This window comes from Chelonia mydas, chromosome 27 (assembly GCF_015237465.2).
Source record: "Chelonia mydas isolate rCheMyd1 chromosome 27, rCheMyd1.pri.v2, whole genome shotgun sequence".
Taxonomy (NCBI): Eukaryota; Metazoa; Chordata; order Testudines; family Cheloniidae; genus Chelonia; species Chelonia mydas.
In genome coordinates this window covers 6,238,877-6,252,775 of record NC_057860.1, presented here as the reverse complement: position 1 = coordinate 6,252,775, position 13,899 = coordinate 6,238,877, and the positions used below count along the sequence as shown (strand labels likewise).

General features: G+C 41.9%; 1 protein-coding gene across 2 annotated transcripts in view; it reads left to right on the top strand.

Annotated features, from left to right (window-relative positions):
- MARCHF10 (membrane associated ring-CH-type finger 10) overlaps positions 1–13,899 on the top strand; it is a 101,181-nt gene that overhangs the window by 3,674 nt on the left and 83,608 nt on the right. For both annotated transcript variants that reach the window (XM_043536884.1, XM_043536882.1), the window contains exons 2-3: positions 2,992–3,103; positions 6,344–6,499. In XM_043536884.1, the coding sequence (XP_043392819.1) occupies positions 3,017–3,103; positions 6,344–6,499 (243 nt within the window). In that variant the 5' untranslated portion in view covers positions 2,992–3,016. The remainder of the gene's footprint in view (positions 1–2,991; positions 3,104–6,343; positions 6,500–13,899) is intronic.

The following is a 13,899-nucleotide window of genomic DNA, read 5'->3' as shown; positions in this document are numbered from 1 at the left end:
CAAAACCTTTTGGTGCTGTTAGCACGTCTATCTGACTTTTTCAAACATCAAATAATTGACTGTTTTTCATCTTCTTAGCTGAACCTGGCTAAGGCCAGTGTTATTTTTCTTTTCTCTTGACAGATGCTAAATGAGTTAGACAGCAAGACAGCAGGTTCACAGGGCCTGCTGCCTGACCCACACTTGTTAGGATTCTTGATGTCCCGGATCATTTCTGAACTGAGTATTTGAACTTAATTTCATTTCTATTTTCAGGACATCCATTTTCTATTTGAGGAACCTTGTTTGCCTTTGTCATTTCCTCAGGCTTCTGTGATTGTTTAAGAAAACTTTTGTCACACATAACTTTCTGCAAGAGACGACTGTATCTTGCTTAATAGTCTATGAGCTTTCCTGTTGCTATCACTGTTTTCTCACTAATTCTCCATCAATTTACCTCAGATAATTTTTGCTGATGTCTTGAATGCAGCTCTCTGTACAGGGTGATCAGCATACATGCCCTCCAGAAATTTGTACACTGCTCATTTAGACCAAGTCAGTATGACCTTCTCTTACATTACTGCATTTATATTATTATTTTAGATTTTGTTTGAAGTAGTTTATGTTTCTGGATAAATTTGGGAGATAGCATCGTCCAATGGGTAGGAAACTAGACTAGAAATCAGGAGACCTTTTTTGTAGCCATGGCTCTGTAACTGACTTGCTGTGTGACTTTGGGCAAGGCACTTTACCTCTTTGTGCCTCTGTTTCTCTACTATCGTAGAGTGTAAGCAAGCGCTTTGATACAAGGACTGTATCGCATTAGGTGTCTGAATAGCAGCTAGCATAATGGAGTTCCAATGTGAACTGAGACTGCTAGGCATTGCTGTAGTAATAATTTTTCTCTCTGCTTTGAGACCATCCTGGAGACCATCAGGTGTGATTATTCAACTTGTTTTAAATCTAAATTAATATGTATTCTCTCCTGTGTGGTTAACAAATGGTAGAGATTAATAAAGCTTCTTTCAGCAGGACTGGGACCAACAACAATTTTCAGTTCTAGACCTGTGTTTTCAGGGACTCTTTTTCAGAAACTTCAGGCTTTTGGGATGATATTTTTCATACTTGGATTCTGGCTGAAGGTGATTTTTTTTGAGTGAAAATGGTGCAGTAGTGACATACAACACTGGGAGACCTTGTAAGATGCAAACACATTGCGGAGGGGCTCCTAAGCACTTTGGTATAGATTACATCTTTATGGTACAGTCCTAAATAGGGTGTGAGGTGCGGCACAGCTAAGATGACCATATTTTTAAAATAAAAAGAGGGATGCTTTTGTGTTAGCAATTTTTAGAGGCCTCAAAGTGGTATTCATACAGGTAATGCAGTTTCATACTCATGGTATAATGATATGAAACCATATGCACTAGAATTTTATATCTATATGAAACCACACAGAATTGCCAAACAATTTCTGTATGTTTCTGGGAACCACAGGAAGAAGGGACATGGAGGACAGAAGGGGTATCAGGTACACATCCTCTCCCTTCTCAACATTCCAGAGGGGTCCAAGCAGTGGCTTTGCTCTTCTGACTAGACTGGATCATCGAACCATTGTATTCATATTGTAGTTAGTTGCCTAACATGTTATGATAAGCTTTGGCCTTGAATAATGGTTACCATAAAATGCATGCTCACTATAGGATGAGGGTGAAGCAGGACCACACATCATTTTACATTGTTCAAAGCATATTGCTATATCAAACACTTCTTTTTTAAAATAAGTACAACATTTTGAAAAAAAAAAACCAGGCCGTTTTAGGTATCCTGAAAGTCATAAGAAAAACTGGGATTGTCCCAGTGAAACTCAGACATACGGCCTCTGTAGGCAGGGAGAGTTCAGGGAGGACTGGGTCTCAGGGACAGTCCATCTCCAAGTGGCCTTCTGGATGGTGCAACCTGTGCTCCCCTGTATCTCTTGCCTGCTAGGGGAAGCTAGGGCCATGGCATCACCTTACCGTCTTCCTGTTACTCCTATGTTTATAAACTGGTAAGTTTCCAAGTGAGGCATCCAGAATTCAGGAAATATTAACATTAAAGGTATATATTTCTCCCTCATATTTTTGTACATTGCTGCCACTAAGCTCCTTTTTCTCAGGGGATAGATTAAGGTATCTAATAAAAATTGCTGTATATTTTTCCTGTTTTCCATACAGCAATCCAGTTATGTGCAGAGGCATATCTAAAAGTTACAGAAAGTTGGTACTATGGCAAATTTATTACAGTCCAATGTTATAGGAGAGCCATAAGTATGAGCAAAAATTCTATCAGGTTATATGCCAAACTGAAGCAGGATGAGAATTATAAGAAGTAAAGGAGTCTCTCTTCTAGCGACTCCTTAACTGTGCCTTTCAGGTTCAAATTTAATTCTCTTCATATAATCATACAAATCCATGCACCTTTGTATGCTCTGCTGCCTGAACTTACACTGGTAGGTGGAATAGTGGACCCAATAATAGGCCCAGTCCCACAGGGCACTAATAACCTCCTGCATGGTGTTGAGCACATTGGCAGTTGCACATTGCAGAAATCAGGCTCCAGTATTACAGTTCAGTACAGATTTGAGAAATAATCATTCGCTTCTAGTAATTGCACAGAGGAGACAACTAATTTAAGCTTTCTGTCCTTAATCTGTTTTGGATTCATACAATTCTGCATTAATAAATAATTTACCTAGATCAGATTCCTTGTTGCTATCTATAACTCTACTGCTGTACTAGATCACAGTGCAGCAAATTTGGGCCGATTTCCTTCTAATGATCAGAACAAGTTCGTTCATGGTGGTTGGTTACTCTTTAATTAGTAAAGAAAGGCTGTAAGACCTTTCTTTGGACAGGAGCATCTCTTCTCTCCCTCATTAGTAATTAACATGTAGAGAAAAGGCAATTAGAGCAGAGCAAAACTGAAGTAGTGAGATAAAAAATGATCTTTAAGACAACATATTTGCTTTAGGTGCAGGTCCTGGTTACCTACGGTAATGTACGATTCCAGAGAAAGAAAGAAGTTCATCAGTGATGCTCAGTATGTGAGGGAAATGCAACACAAGATGGATTCAGAGTATCAGGTATGCCCAGAAAGCAATAGACTTTGCTCAGCTATTTCGTTGTTATTTGTTGAAAGTTACCTTCACTCAGGTAGAACATGAGCTGGTACTATTGTTTGTGTGTGTGTGTGTGTGTATATATATATACACACACACACACGTCTAATTAGGGAACTTAGATTTTGTTATCTTATACTCTAAGATCAGTAGAAAAGTCATGCAGGAAGATTTCATCAGTGAATGTTTTCAGGCCATTCAAATGACGTTTCCTTATGCAGTTGGTTCTCCTGTAAGAGAGTTTTCTCTGTACCTCTCACAGTGCACTCCCTAACTTAGCAGGAATATTTCTGCTTCCTTAAGGCCCTTCCACCAGCCCAGAGAGTCCTGGGCAGACACACTTCCTCCTACTTTCCTTCCCAACTGCCTTGGGCTCCCTGTTGCAGGCCTGCCTGCCTACATTCCTTCAGGGAGGCTTTGTCTACCAGCAGCCTAACTCACCTGGCTAGAATGATGGCAGTTTCTCTCACTCAGCAAGAGTGAGAGATTTGCTCTCCTTCCTAATTAGCCCCATCTATGCTGGGTTCAGCCCTTTTCTACTCACCCTTTCCAGGCTTGAGACATACTGCAGGTGTAGCAGGGTGAGGCTGATTGAGCTCATAGGCCCTTATTAACCCTTTCTGACTCAGTGCCTAACTTTAAACATGTGAGTAGTTGAAATCAATGGAATTACTCTATTCACATACTGGAAGTGAGGCATGTGTTTAAGTACTTTACTGATCCTCAGATGTATTTAGGTGCATACCTTCCATTGATTTCAACAATGGAAGTTAGGCACCTAAATACCTTTTGAGGATCTGAACCTTTGTGATGTGCTGAGCACCTTCAGTTCTCACTGATGTCACTGGTAGACATGTGGTGCTCAGTATCTTGAAAGATGGGATTCATAATTTTCATGTATCTATTAGGATGAATGTGAAGCAATGTCAATGGGCTACATTTGAAAAATTTCCCCAAGGCAACCCACTTTACTGACGAATATTATCACTGTTGCTGTAAATGTTGAGAAAGAGGGTGCTGGCAATTCTGCTGCTGTGGGTTTTAAGTACTTAAGTATATGCTTAAACATTTTGCTGAGTAGGATGGGCTTAAGTGCATGTTTAAAGTTAAGCCTGTGCTTAAGTGCTTTGCTACATAAGGATGTTAATATTTTTCTTAAATATTAATGCAGTATATCCTCTCCCAACTTACTTTTTGAGTACACAATGAATTTTCGAGGATTTGCAAGTAAATCTGTTATTTAGTTTGAATTAAATATCTGCATTATACACCCTTCTTAGTATTTTTTCCCATCAGTTTGTTATAGAATATAATTTATGACAAGTATCATGGCATATAATTAATATTACATCAGTTGCTTTCAACAGAGAATAAATTGTACAACTTGTATTTGCGAAATATGTCACCTGTGTGGAAGCCAACAGAAAAGGTGCTTAAGAATGGCTTTTCCTTTCTCAACATATATGTTCCAATTGTATCTTCAAGTCATATCTGCATATACTGGCTACATTCTCAAGAAGGTGCACACTATAACATTTATGGGTAAGACTGTGAACCCCTTATTCATAATGGTGGGTAGTTACACAACTAGTGCCATTGTATTAATTGGCAGTATTTGCATGCACAACTGCTCGTCAATGTGAATAAGGGGGTCATAATTTGTTTATATGAGAGTAATGTTAAGTTTGTAGCAGAAAAGATATTTCCCTTATAGGTTTTGAGAGTAAGCATTCCTTGAAGCCTTTGGGCCAAATTGTGCTGTGTAACATCTGTGTACCTCCATCGACTTCAATTATGTAACTGAGAATTTGCCTTAAGTGCCATAGGATAAACTTTATAGATACATTCAAACAAAGACTCCATGGGAAAAATATTTAGTTACTATCATAATTATTTATTTGTATTGTGGTAGAACCTAAGAGCCCCAATTATGGACCAGGGCCTATTTGTGGTAAGCACTGTACAAATATATGACAAAAAAGTTATCCCTGCCCTAAAAAGCATACAATTTAAGTTGAGCAATATTTCAGCTGAGAGACTCTCAGTGGACTTACAGTCCCATGCAACTTTTAGAATGTTTTTCCAGTGTGCGTACTCTATAACATGACATAACTGAATTAAGGTTGAAAATGACATAAGTAGGTCGGTATACAGAACATATCTCAAATGTTCTAAAGGTTAAAAACTTCTGCTCAAAACTGGTGGTTTTGTGAGCTACCACACTTCCAATAATGCATGGCCTTGCCTTGGAGATGCAAAAGATATAGGTTCAGATCTTCTGGACTGGCTGAGTTGCACTTCAAGTAAGCCTAGGATGGTGGGAGCAACAGTTCCTTTAATACACCCTGTGCTCCCTAATCCTGGTTTGATGAGATTCCTAAATTGGCAGTCCCTGGCCCAGGCCACATTAGAGCAGCCTCACAGCCATTCTAGTAGCAGGGGATCTACAGAGTTTAGTGGCACTGTAACTATATCCTATTTTTCCCAGCCATGATACCCACCCCAAGGGCCAGGAGGAGGGGGCCACAGAAACCACTGTTACAGACCTACACCATCTGGGGATTCCAGCTTCATAGTGGGAATCCTCGGGCAGCAGGATTCATTGGCTCTGTGGCCATTCCATGCTGGCAGACCAGGGTAAAGTAGTAAAGTGTTCTGAGTTCAAGGGAGTTGGCTGTGGGATCAGACTAATTGGTCTGACCACTTTGCAAGCACACTGCAAAACCCTCCTCTTTGACAAAAGCATTTCCACAGTAACTAGCAGGATGATGATTAAAAAAACCCCAAAGGAGCCTCTTTAACTAGTGAGGGGAGAGGAGCAGAAATCTCTGTGAAATCCATTAAGTACCTCACCCTGCAAATTTAATTAACTTGGGAAATGCTTTGATTCTGTGGTGATGGGCGTTATAGAAAATCCTAAAATAGATGAGTGCATGTGTGTGGGGAGTGGGACATACACACACAGAGTCTGATGAGCTGCTGCACAGTTTATTAGTTGTTTACATTTACCAGGATTACTGAGGCACCAGGTCAGGTAATTATTCCGATCAGCGTTAGGCTTAGACATTCAATAGGTGTGAGTTTGGAACAATTGGAGATGAGATTGTCTTGTCCAGGTGCACTGTAGCTAGAATTAAGACACAAGTTATTCAGAAGGAAAAATCTTTCTCTTATTCCAGACAAAGAATGTGTTTTGTTCCTTAGGCTTGCCTGAGAAGACAGGAGCAGAATAGAGAACAGACTGAGAAGAAACGAGAGCAACATGCCAGGCAAGAACAGCGACAGAAAACTCTATCTTCCATCTATGCTACACGCAGTTATGAAAGACCATGGGTATCAGGCATACCAGTTACCAGACAGGTACTTAAATTATAGGTCACAGAGGTTTTGATAATTTAAAAGATAAAGTCAAGTGGAACAGAATATTGTTACAGGGTAATGGTCTCCTGCTGCTGCATAACAGTCCAGGGAGAAAGGGAAGCAGTTAATAAGAAATGGTTGGTGAGGAACAGCCAAAATATTTACTTTTACATTGAGCCTCTGAGTGTTGCATTCCAGTGACTTTATTTTTTCTATCAAATTATGGACATACATATAATCATTTTTTAAGAGGGATGCTGGGCAAGGTAAGTAACATTTACTCACTGTTCCATTACAGAATAACTACATATTTTTTAAAAATATGATAGTGAATTTAATGGCAGTATTCAGGAGATTTTCAGTTAACTGAATGTTAAATTCTTCCATCAGATCCATGCCTATGGAATCTTTCCATACTTCAGACAGTGAGCCAGATCCTTGGTCCTGATAAAGCAGCTTTGTGTAAATATAGCAGCACAAAGGAGCTTTAAAGCTGGCCTAATGGGCCAGCTAGGTATTGCCTTAGTGCAGGATATCTCCAGCACCCACAGTGGCCCCTTAGAGCAGCCCTGAGGCTGCTTTTAACTGGGGTCAGAATTGGACCCCACCAACCTCAGGGAACTGAGGAGAGCAACTGTGGTATAAATCTGCCTTTACTACCCTTTAGGAGCCTGCAATGTGCGCTGTTCACCCCAACCGAAGGACCACTGTTTCTGTTATCTCTGCAGTACAGGCTTGGAACTAACTGATCACCAGAGTGGGGATGGCTTTGATCTGTCTTGAGTATGTTGTTTCTAGCATGACACACCTAAAAGCTAAAATCCTAATATTAGTTTAAATTGTGCTGTTTGGGTGAAAAAAGTATGACAGTCTACAACTGGAATAACAGTACACTGCAGCCAACTTAATGTGGAACCAGAGACTCAGCAGATGGATGGTTACCAGGGACAGGTACTCTCACTAGGGAAAGAACAAATACTTTATGTGGATTCAATTTTTTCACAAATATATTCACATTTTAAGTACTGAAATATACAGAGCTATTAGACAACATATATACATTTTGACTTGTGTATCGACTGTTTGGCTTGTACACAAATATATTCAGTAATTGCCATGGGTGACTGTGAAGCTGAAGGATGCCCAACCCCCAGGCAGGTAAAGAGGAGCAGTTGAAGGGCCAGGGAGCTGCAGATAGATATCTTGCCAGGGATGGAGTATGGATTTGCCAATTCTTGATTCAAAAACTTTATATATTATTAACCTTTTAAAATATATCAACATAGAATAGAGATTAAAAAACATAGGTACATAGGAACTGACGAACTGGATCTGACCCAAGGCCCAAGTTTAGTATCTGTCTCTGACAGTGGTTAGTCCTAGCTGCTTTGGAGGAAGGTGCAAGAAAATCTGCAGTTTGGCAAGTATGAGATATGTGCTCCCAGGGAAGTTTCCTGCAGCTCTGAAACACGATGGTTTATATCCTTTCTAAAATTATTGTTTTGGTTTATTTTAACATTTACTGTTATGTGACATTAAAAAAAAACAGCTGTACTATGCGGTCTCATTATAAACACTGTACAACTGCATACAGGATTTGGCAAAGCACGACATAGCTTTTTCAAAGTTTACTGGATGCAGAGCTCCTGCTAACAATTCCCCAGACTTTGCTGTCTCTCAGACTATAACTCTCTAAGCTGGGATAAGTAAATTTGTCATGTGAACACCAGGTCCCTTTCACTCACAGTCATAGTCATGGGATCCCTCTGAGACCATGGGGATAGTGTATGTCTCCAGGTTATGTCCTGCTTGAATCTTACCTGCCTGTGCTTACTGTTGGTAGTGGCCCAGCAGAGACTCTCAGAGCTCAATTAATCTCTTCAATACCCAGCAGGGCTCTCTTTGCATCTCCGTGACAGAATGGTGATAGAGCCAGGGCAATAGTGCCTGTACAGGGAGGTTTTCAAAAGCATTACACAGGTCTTTGGAGCCCTGAACAAGCTTTTTGACTGTAAGTCAAAGAGAAAACCTCAAAGTTTTTCACCAAACTGAGAGATCCAGTGCCTTTCCTTCCATTTTATTCCTGGCAGAGACAAATGAAAAGATCACATCAGAACGGGCCACAGTGATAATAGTTGCTTCTGACTGTGACGATGCTGTGGTTCTTGAACTTAAACCAAATACAGACACCACCTGTGGTGATGCTGTCTCAAGTCAGAGACTTTTTCTGATACAGGGGCAAGTAGTCCTCCCAAACTCCAACTTGCTATGTCTAGCAGCCTGGAAGTTGAGAAGGAGGAATTGACCTCCCTGAGATACTCACAAAAAAAGTCAATGAAATGCTCCTGTCTTCCAGGAAGAAGTCAACAAACTCAGCGCATAGATAATATGGGCAAAAATCTTATTGGTGTTATATATATATATATACATGAGATCAATCAGCAAAAATTAACTCCATGTTGAAGTTTTTGCAGTTCAGCTTGCCTACAGGTAGTAGATCAAACACTCACAAAAAACATGTTTCAGCCATCTCAAGCTGCAAAAGACCTTGGTTGATTACTGGACCACAACACATATGTCAGTTCCTAAGGGTGGCATCATCATTCACAGATTCCCCTCGTGGATCCCTAATGTAAGCACTGACAACCCCTCCTTTTAAGCCATTGAGGTCATAGAATTATAAGGTTAGAAGGGACTTCAAGGGTCATCTAGTCGAACCCCCTGCCAAGATGCAGGACGTATTGTGTCTAAACCATCCAGTACAGATGGCTCTCCAGACTCCTTTTAAAAACCTCCAGTGAAGAAGCTTCCACAGCCTCCCGAGGCAGGCTGTTCCATTGTCCTACTGTTCTTACGGTTTCCCTGAGATTTAATCTAAATCTGCTATGCTATAGTTTAAACCCACTGCCTCTTGTCCTTCCCTCTGCGGCAAAAGAGAACAACTTTTCTCCATCTTTTTTGTGGCAGACTTTCAGTTGTCTGAAGACCGCTATCATATCCCTCCTTAATCTCCTCTTTTCCAAACTAAACATACCCATTTCCTTCAGCCTTTGCTCATATGGCTTGCATTCCATCCCTTTGATCATCTTTGTTGCTTGCCTCTGGATCCTTTCCCGTTTCTCTACATCTTTTCTATACATTGGTGACCATAATTGGACACAGTACTCCAGCTGAGGCCTAACTAGCGCTGAGTAGAGCAGTATTATCACCTCCCCTGACTTGCATGCTATGCCTCTGTTAATGAAACCTAAAACTGCATTTTCTTTTTCTTTTTTTTTTTTTTGCAACAGCATCGCATTGCTGACTCATGTTGAGGCTGTAATCCACCACAACTCCCAGATCCTTCTCAGCAGTGCTGCTGCCAAGCCAGTTTTCCCTCATTCTGTATTTGTGCATTTGGTTTTCGTCTTTGTTGAATTTCATTTTGTTGTCTATTGCCCAGTTCTCCAATTTATCAAGATTCCTCTGACTTTTCGCTCTACCCTCCAAAGTATTGGCAACCCCTCCTAGCTTTGTGTCATCTGCAAACTTGATCAGTATGATTTTTGTACCTATATCGAGGTCATTAATAAAGATATTAAACAACACTGGACCCAGAACAGATCCCTGTGGAACCCACTTGAGACCTCCCTCCAATCCAACATCATTCCATTAATAGTTATTCTTTGTTTGTGTTTGTTTAACTAATTATGTATTCATTTAATGGTAGTTCTGTCGAGCTTGCATTTCTTCAGTTTACTTATCAAAATGTCATGTGGGACAGTGTCAAAACCCTTGGTGACGTCCAGGTATATTATGTCCATCGCATTCCCCCATCCACAAAATCAGTTATCTTGTCAAAGAAGGAAATCAAGCGGGTTTGGCATGATTTGTTCTTGGTAAAGCTATGCTGCCTGCAAGTGATTATCCCTTCATCCTCCCGGTATTCGCAAATTGAATGTTTTATACATTGGTGTAGTAGCTTCCCAGGTATCAAGGTCAGGCTGACCGGTCTATAGTTTCCCGGCTCCTCCTTTTCCCCCTTTTTAAAGATGGGTACTATGTTAGCCCTTCTCCAGTCTTCTGGGACCTCTTCTATCATCCCTGAGTTTGTAAATATTATTGCCAATGGCTCCGAGATTTCTTCAGCTAATTCCTTCAGTACTCTTGGGTAAATAGCATCCAGCCCCACTAATTTGAATTCATTCAAATTGGTCAGAAGATCTCTGACATGTTCTTTACTTATCCCAATCTGCATCCCTTCCCTTTTATTGTCTGTAGCAACTTCAGTAACAGTCATCCGCTCACATATTATTTTTTGTGAGAAGACTGAAGCAAAGTAGGCATTGAGCCTCTCTGCCTCCCTATCATATTCCGTTACCAGCTCACCTTCTCCATTGAGCAGCAGACCCATGCCGTTCTTGATTTTTCTTTTTTGTCTGACCTCCTCCTTTTTTCCCATACCTATCCTTTCAGCACAATGATGGTACTCATTGATGGTACTCTGATCATGGTACTCAGTGATGGTACTCCAATCATGGGAGTTGTCCCACAAAGTCTCTGCCAATTAAGTCAATTTTCTTCATATACCATGACTTCCAGTTCATACGGCTTGTTCCCCAGATATTTTGCAGACTGCCCTGTTGCTTTTCTTTTTGCCTTTTTACTGCAGTTGTGATTTCTAGACCCTTCTCCAGAAATTAGCCTCCCTCCCTTGTCTGCGTTACTTGAACCTAGATGCACGTTGGCTGGATTTTTGTCACTCTCCCCCAGAGGAGCTAGTTTAAAGCTCTGCTTATCAGGTTAGCCAGATAATGTCCAGAGATGCTCTTCCTGGTATTTGATAGATGGAGCCCCTCCCAGCACAGTAATCCTTTTTCCTGGAACATCAGCTCATTGTCGAAGAAGCCAAAATCCTCTTGCTGACTCCACCTGTATAGCCACGCATTTACTTCCACAGTTCGATGGTCCATGCTCGGGCCTTTTCTTTCAACAAGGAGGATGGACAAGAACACCACTTGTGCCTCAAACTCTTTTATCCTTCTTCCCAGAGTCACATAGTCTGCAGAGATCTTCTCAAGGTCATTCTTTGCAGTATCATAGAATCATAGAATATCAGGGTTGGAAGGGACCTCAGGAGGTCATCTAGTCCAACCCCCTGCTCAAAGCAGGACCAATCCCCGACTAAATCATCCCAGCCAGGGCTTTGTCAAGCCTGACCTTAAAAACTTCTAGGGAAGGAGATTCCAACACCTCCCTAGGTAACGCATTCCAGTATTTCACCACCCTCATAGTGAAAGTTTTTCCTAATATCCAATCTAAATCTCCCCCACTGCAACTTGAGACCATTACTCCTTGTCCTGTCATCTTCTACCACTGAGAATAGTCTAGAACCATCCTCTTTGGAACCACCTCTCAGGTAGTTGAAAGCAGCTATCAAATCCCCCCTCATTCTTCTCTTCTGAAGACTAAACATCCCCAGTTCCCTCAGCCTCTCCTCATAAGTCATGTGTTCCAGTCCCCTAATCATTTTTGTTGCCCTCCGCTGCACTCTTTCCAATTTTTCCACATCCTTCTTGTAGTGTGGGGCCCAAAACTGGACACAGTACTCTAGATGAGGCCTCACCAATGTCGAATAGAGGGGAACGATCACGTCCCTCGATCTGCTGGCAATGCCCCTACTTATACATCCCAAAATGCCATTGACCTTCTTGGCAACAAGGGCACACTGTTGACTCATATCCAACTTCTCGTCCACTGTAACCCCTAGGTCCTTTTCTGCAGAACGGCTGCCGAGCCATTCGGTCCCTAGTCTGTAGCAGTCCATTGGATTCTTCCGTCCTAAGCGCAGGACTCTGCACTTATCCTTGTTGAACCTCATCAGATTTCTTTTGGCCCAATCCTTCAATTTGTCTAGGTTCCTCTGTATCCTATCCCTATCCTCCAGCGTATCTACTACTCCTCCCAGTTTAGTGTCATCTGCAAACTTGCTGAGGGTGCAATCCACACCATCCTCCAGATCATTTATGAAGATATTGAACAAAACCGGCCCCAGGACCGACCTCTGGGGCACTCCACTTGATCCCGGCTGCCAACTAGACATGGAGCCATTGATCACTACCCGTTGAGCCCGACAATCTAGCCAGCTTTCTATCCATCTTATAGTCCATTCATCCAGCCCATACTTCTTTAACTTGCTGGCAAGAATACTGTGGGAGACCGTGTCAAAAGCTTTGCTAAAGTCAAGGAACAACATGTCCACTGCTTTCCCTTCATCCACAGAGCCAGTTATCTCGTCATAGAAGGCAATTAGATTAGTCAGGCATGACTTGCCCTTGGTGAATCCATGCTGACTGTCCCTGATCACTTTCCTCTCCTCTAAGTGCTTCAGAATTGATTCCTTGAGGACCTGCTCCATGATTTTTCCAGGGACTGAGGTGAGGCTGACTGGCCTGTAGTTCCCAGGATCCTCCTTCTTCCCTTTTTTAAAGATGGGCACTACATTAGCCTTTTTCCAGTCATCTGGGACCTCCCTGATCGCCATGAGTTTTCAAAGATAATGGCCAATGGCTCTGCAATCACATCCGCCAACTCCTTTAGCAGTCTCGGATGCAACGCATCCGGCCCCATGGACTTGTGCTCGTCCAGCCTTTCTAAATAGTCCCGAACCACTTCTTTCTGCACAGAGGGCTGGTCACCTTCTCCCCATGCTGTGCTGCCCAGTGCAGTAGTCTGGGAGCTGACTTTGTTCGTGAAGACAGAGGCAAAAAAAGCATTGAGTACATTAGCTTTTTCCACACCCTCTGTTGTTAGGTTGCCTCCCTCATTCAGTAAGGGGTCCACACTTTCCTTGACTTTCTTCTTGTTGCTAACATACATGAAGAAACCCTTCTTGTTACTCTTAACATCTCTTGCTAGCTGCAACTCCAGTTGTGATTTGGCCTTCCTGATTTCACTCCTGCAAGCCCGAGCAATATTTTTGTACTCATCCCTGGTCATTTGTCCAATCTACCTTTTCTTGTAAGCTTCTTTTTTGTATTTAAGAGCAGCAAGGAATTCACTGTTAAGCCAAGCTGGTCGCCTGCCATATTTACTATTCTTTCTACACATCGGGATGGTTTGTCCCTGTAATCTCAATAAGGATTCTTTAAAATACAACCAGCTCTCCTGGACTCCTTTCCCCCTCATGTTATTCTCCCAGGGGATCTTGCCCATCAGTTTCCTGAGAGAGTCAAAGTCTGCTTTTCTGAAGTCCAGGGTCTGTATTCTGCTGCTCTCCTTTCTTCCTTGTGTTAGGATCCTGAACTCGACCATTTCATGGTCACTGCTTCCCAGGTTCCCATCCACTTTTGCTTCCCCTACTAATTCTTCCCGGTTTGTGAGCAGCAGGTCAAGAAGAGCTCTGCCCCTAGTTGGTTCCT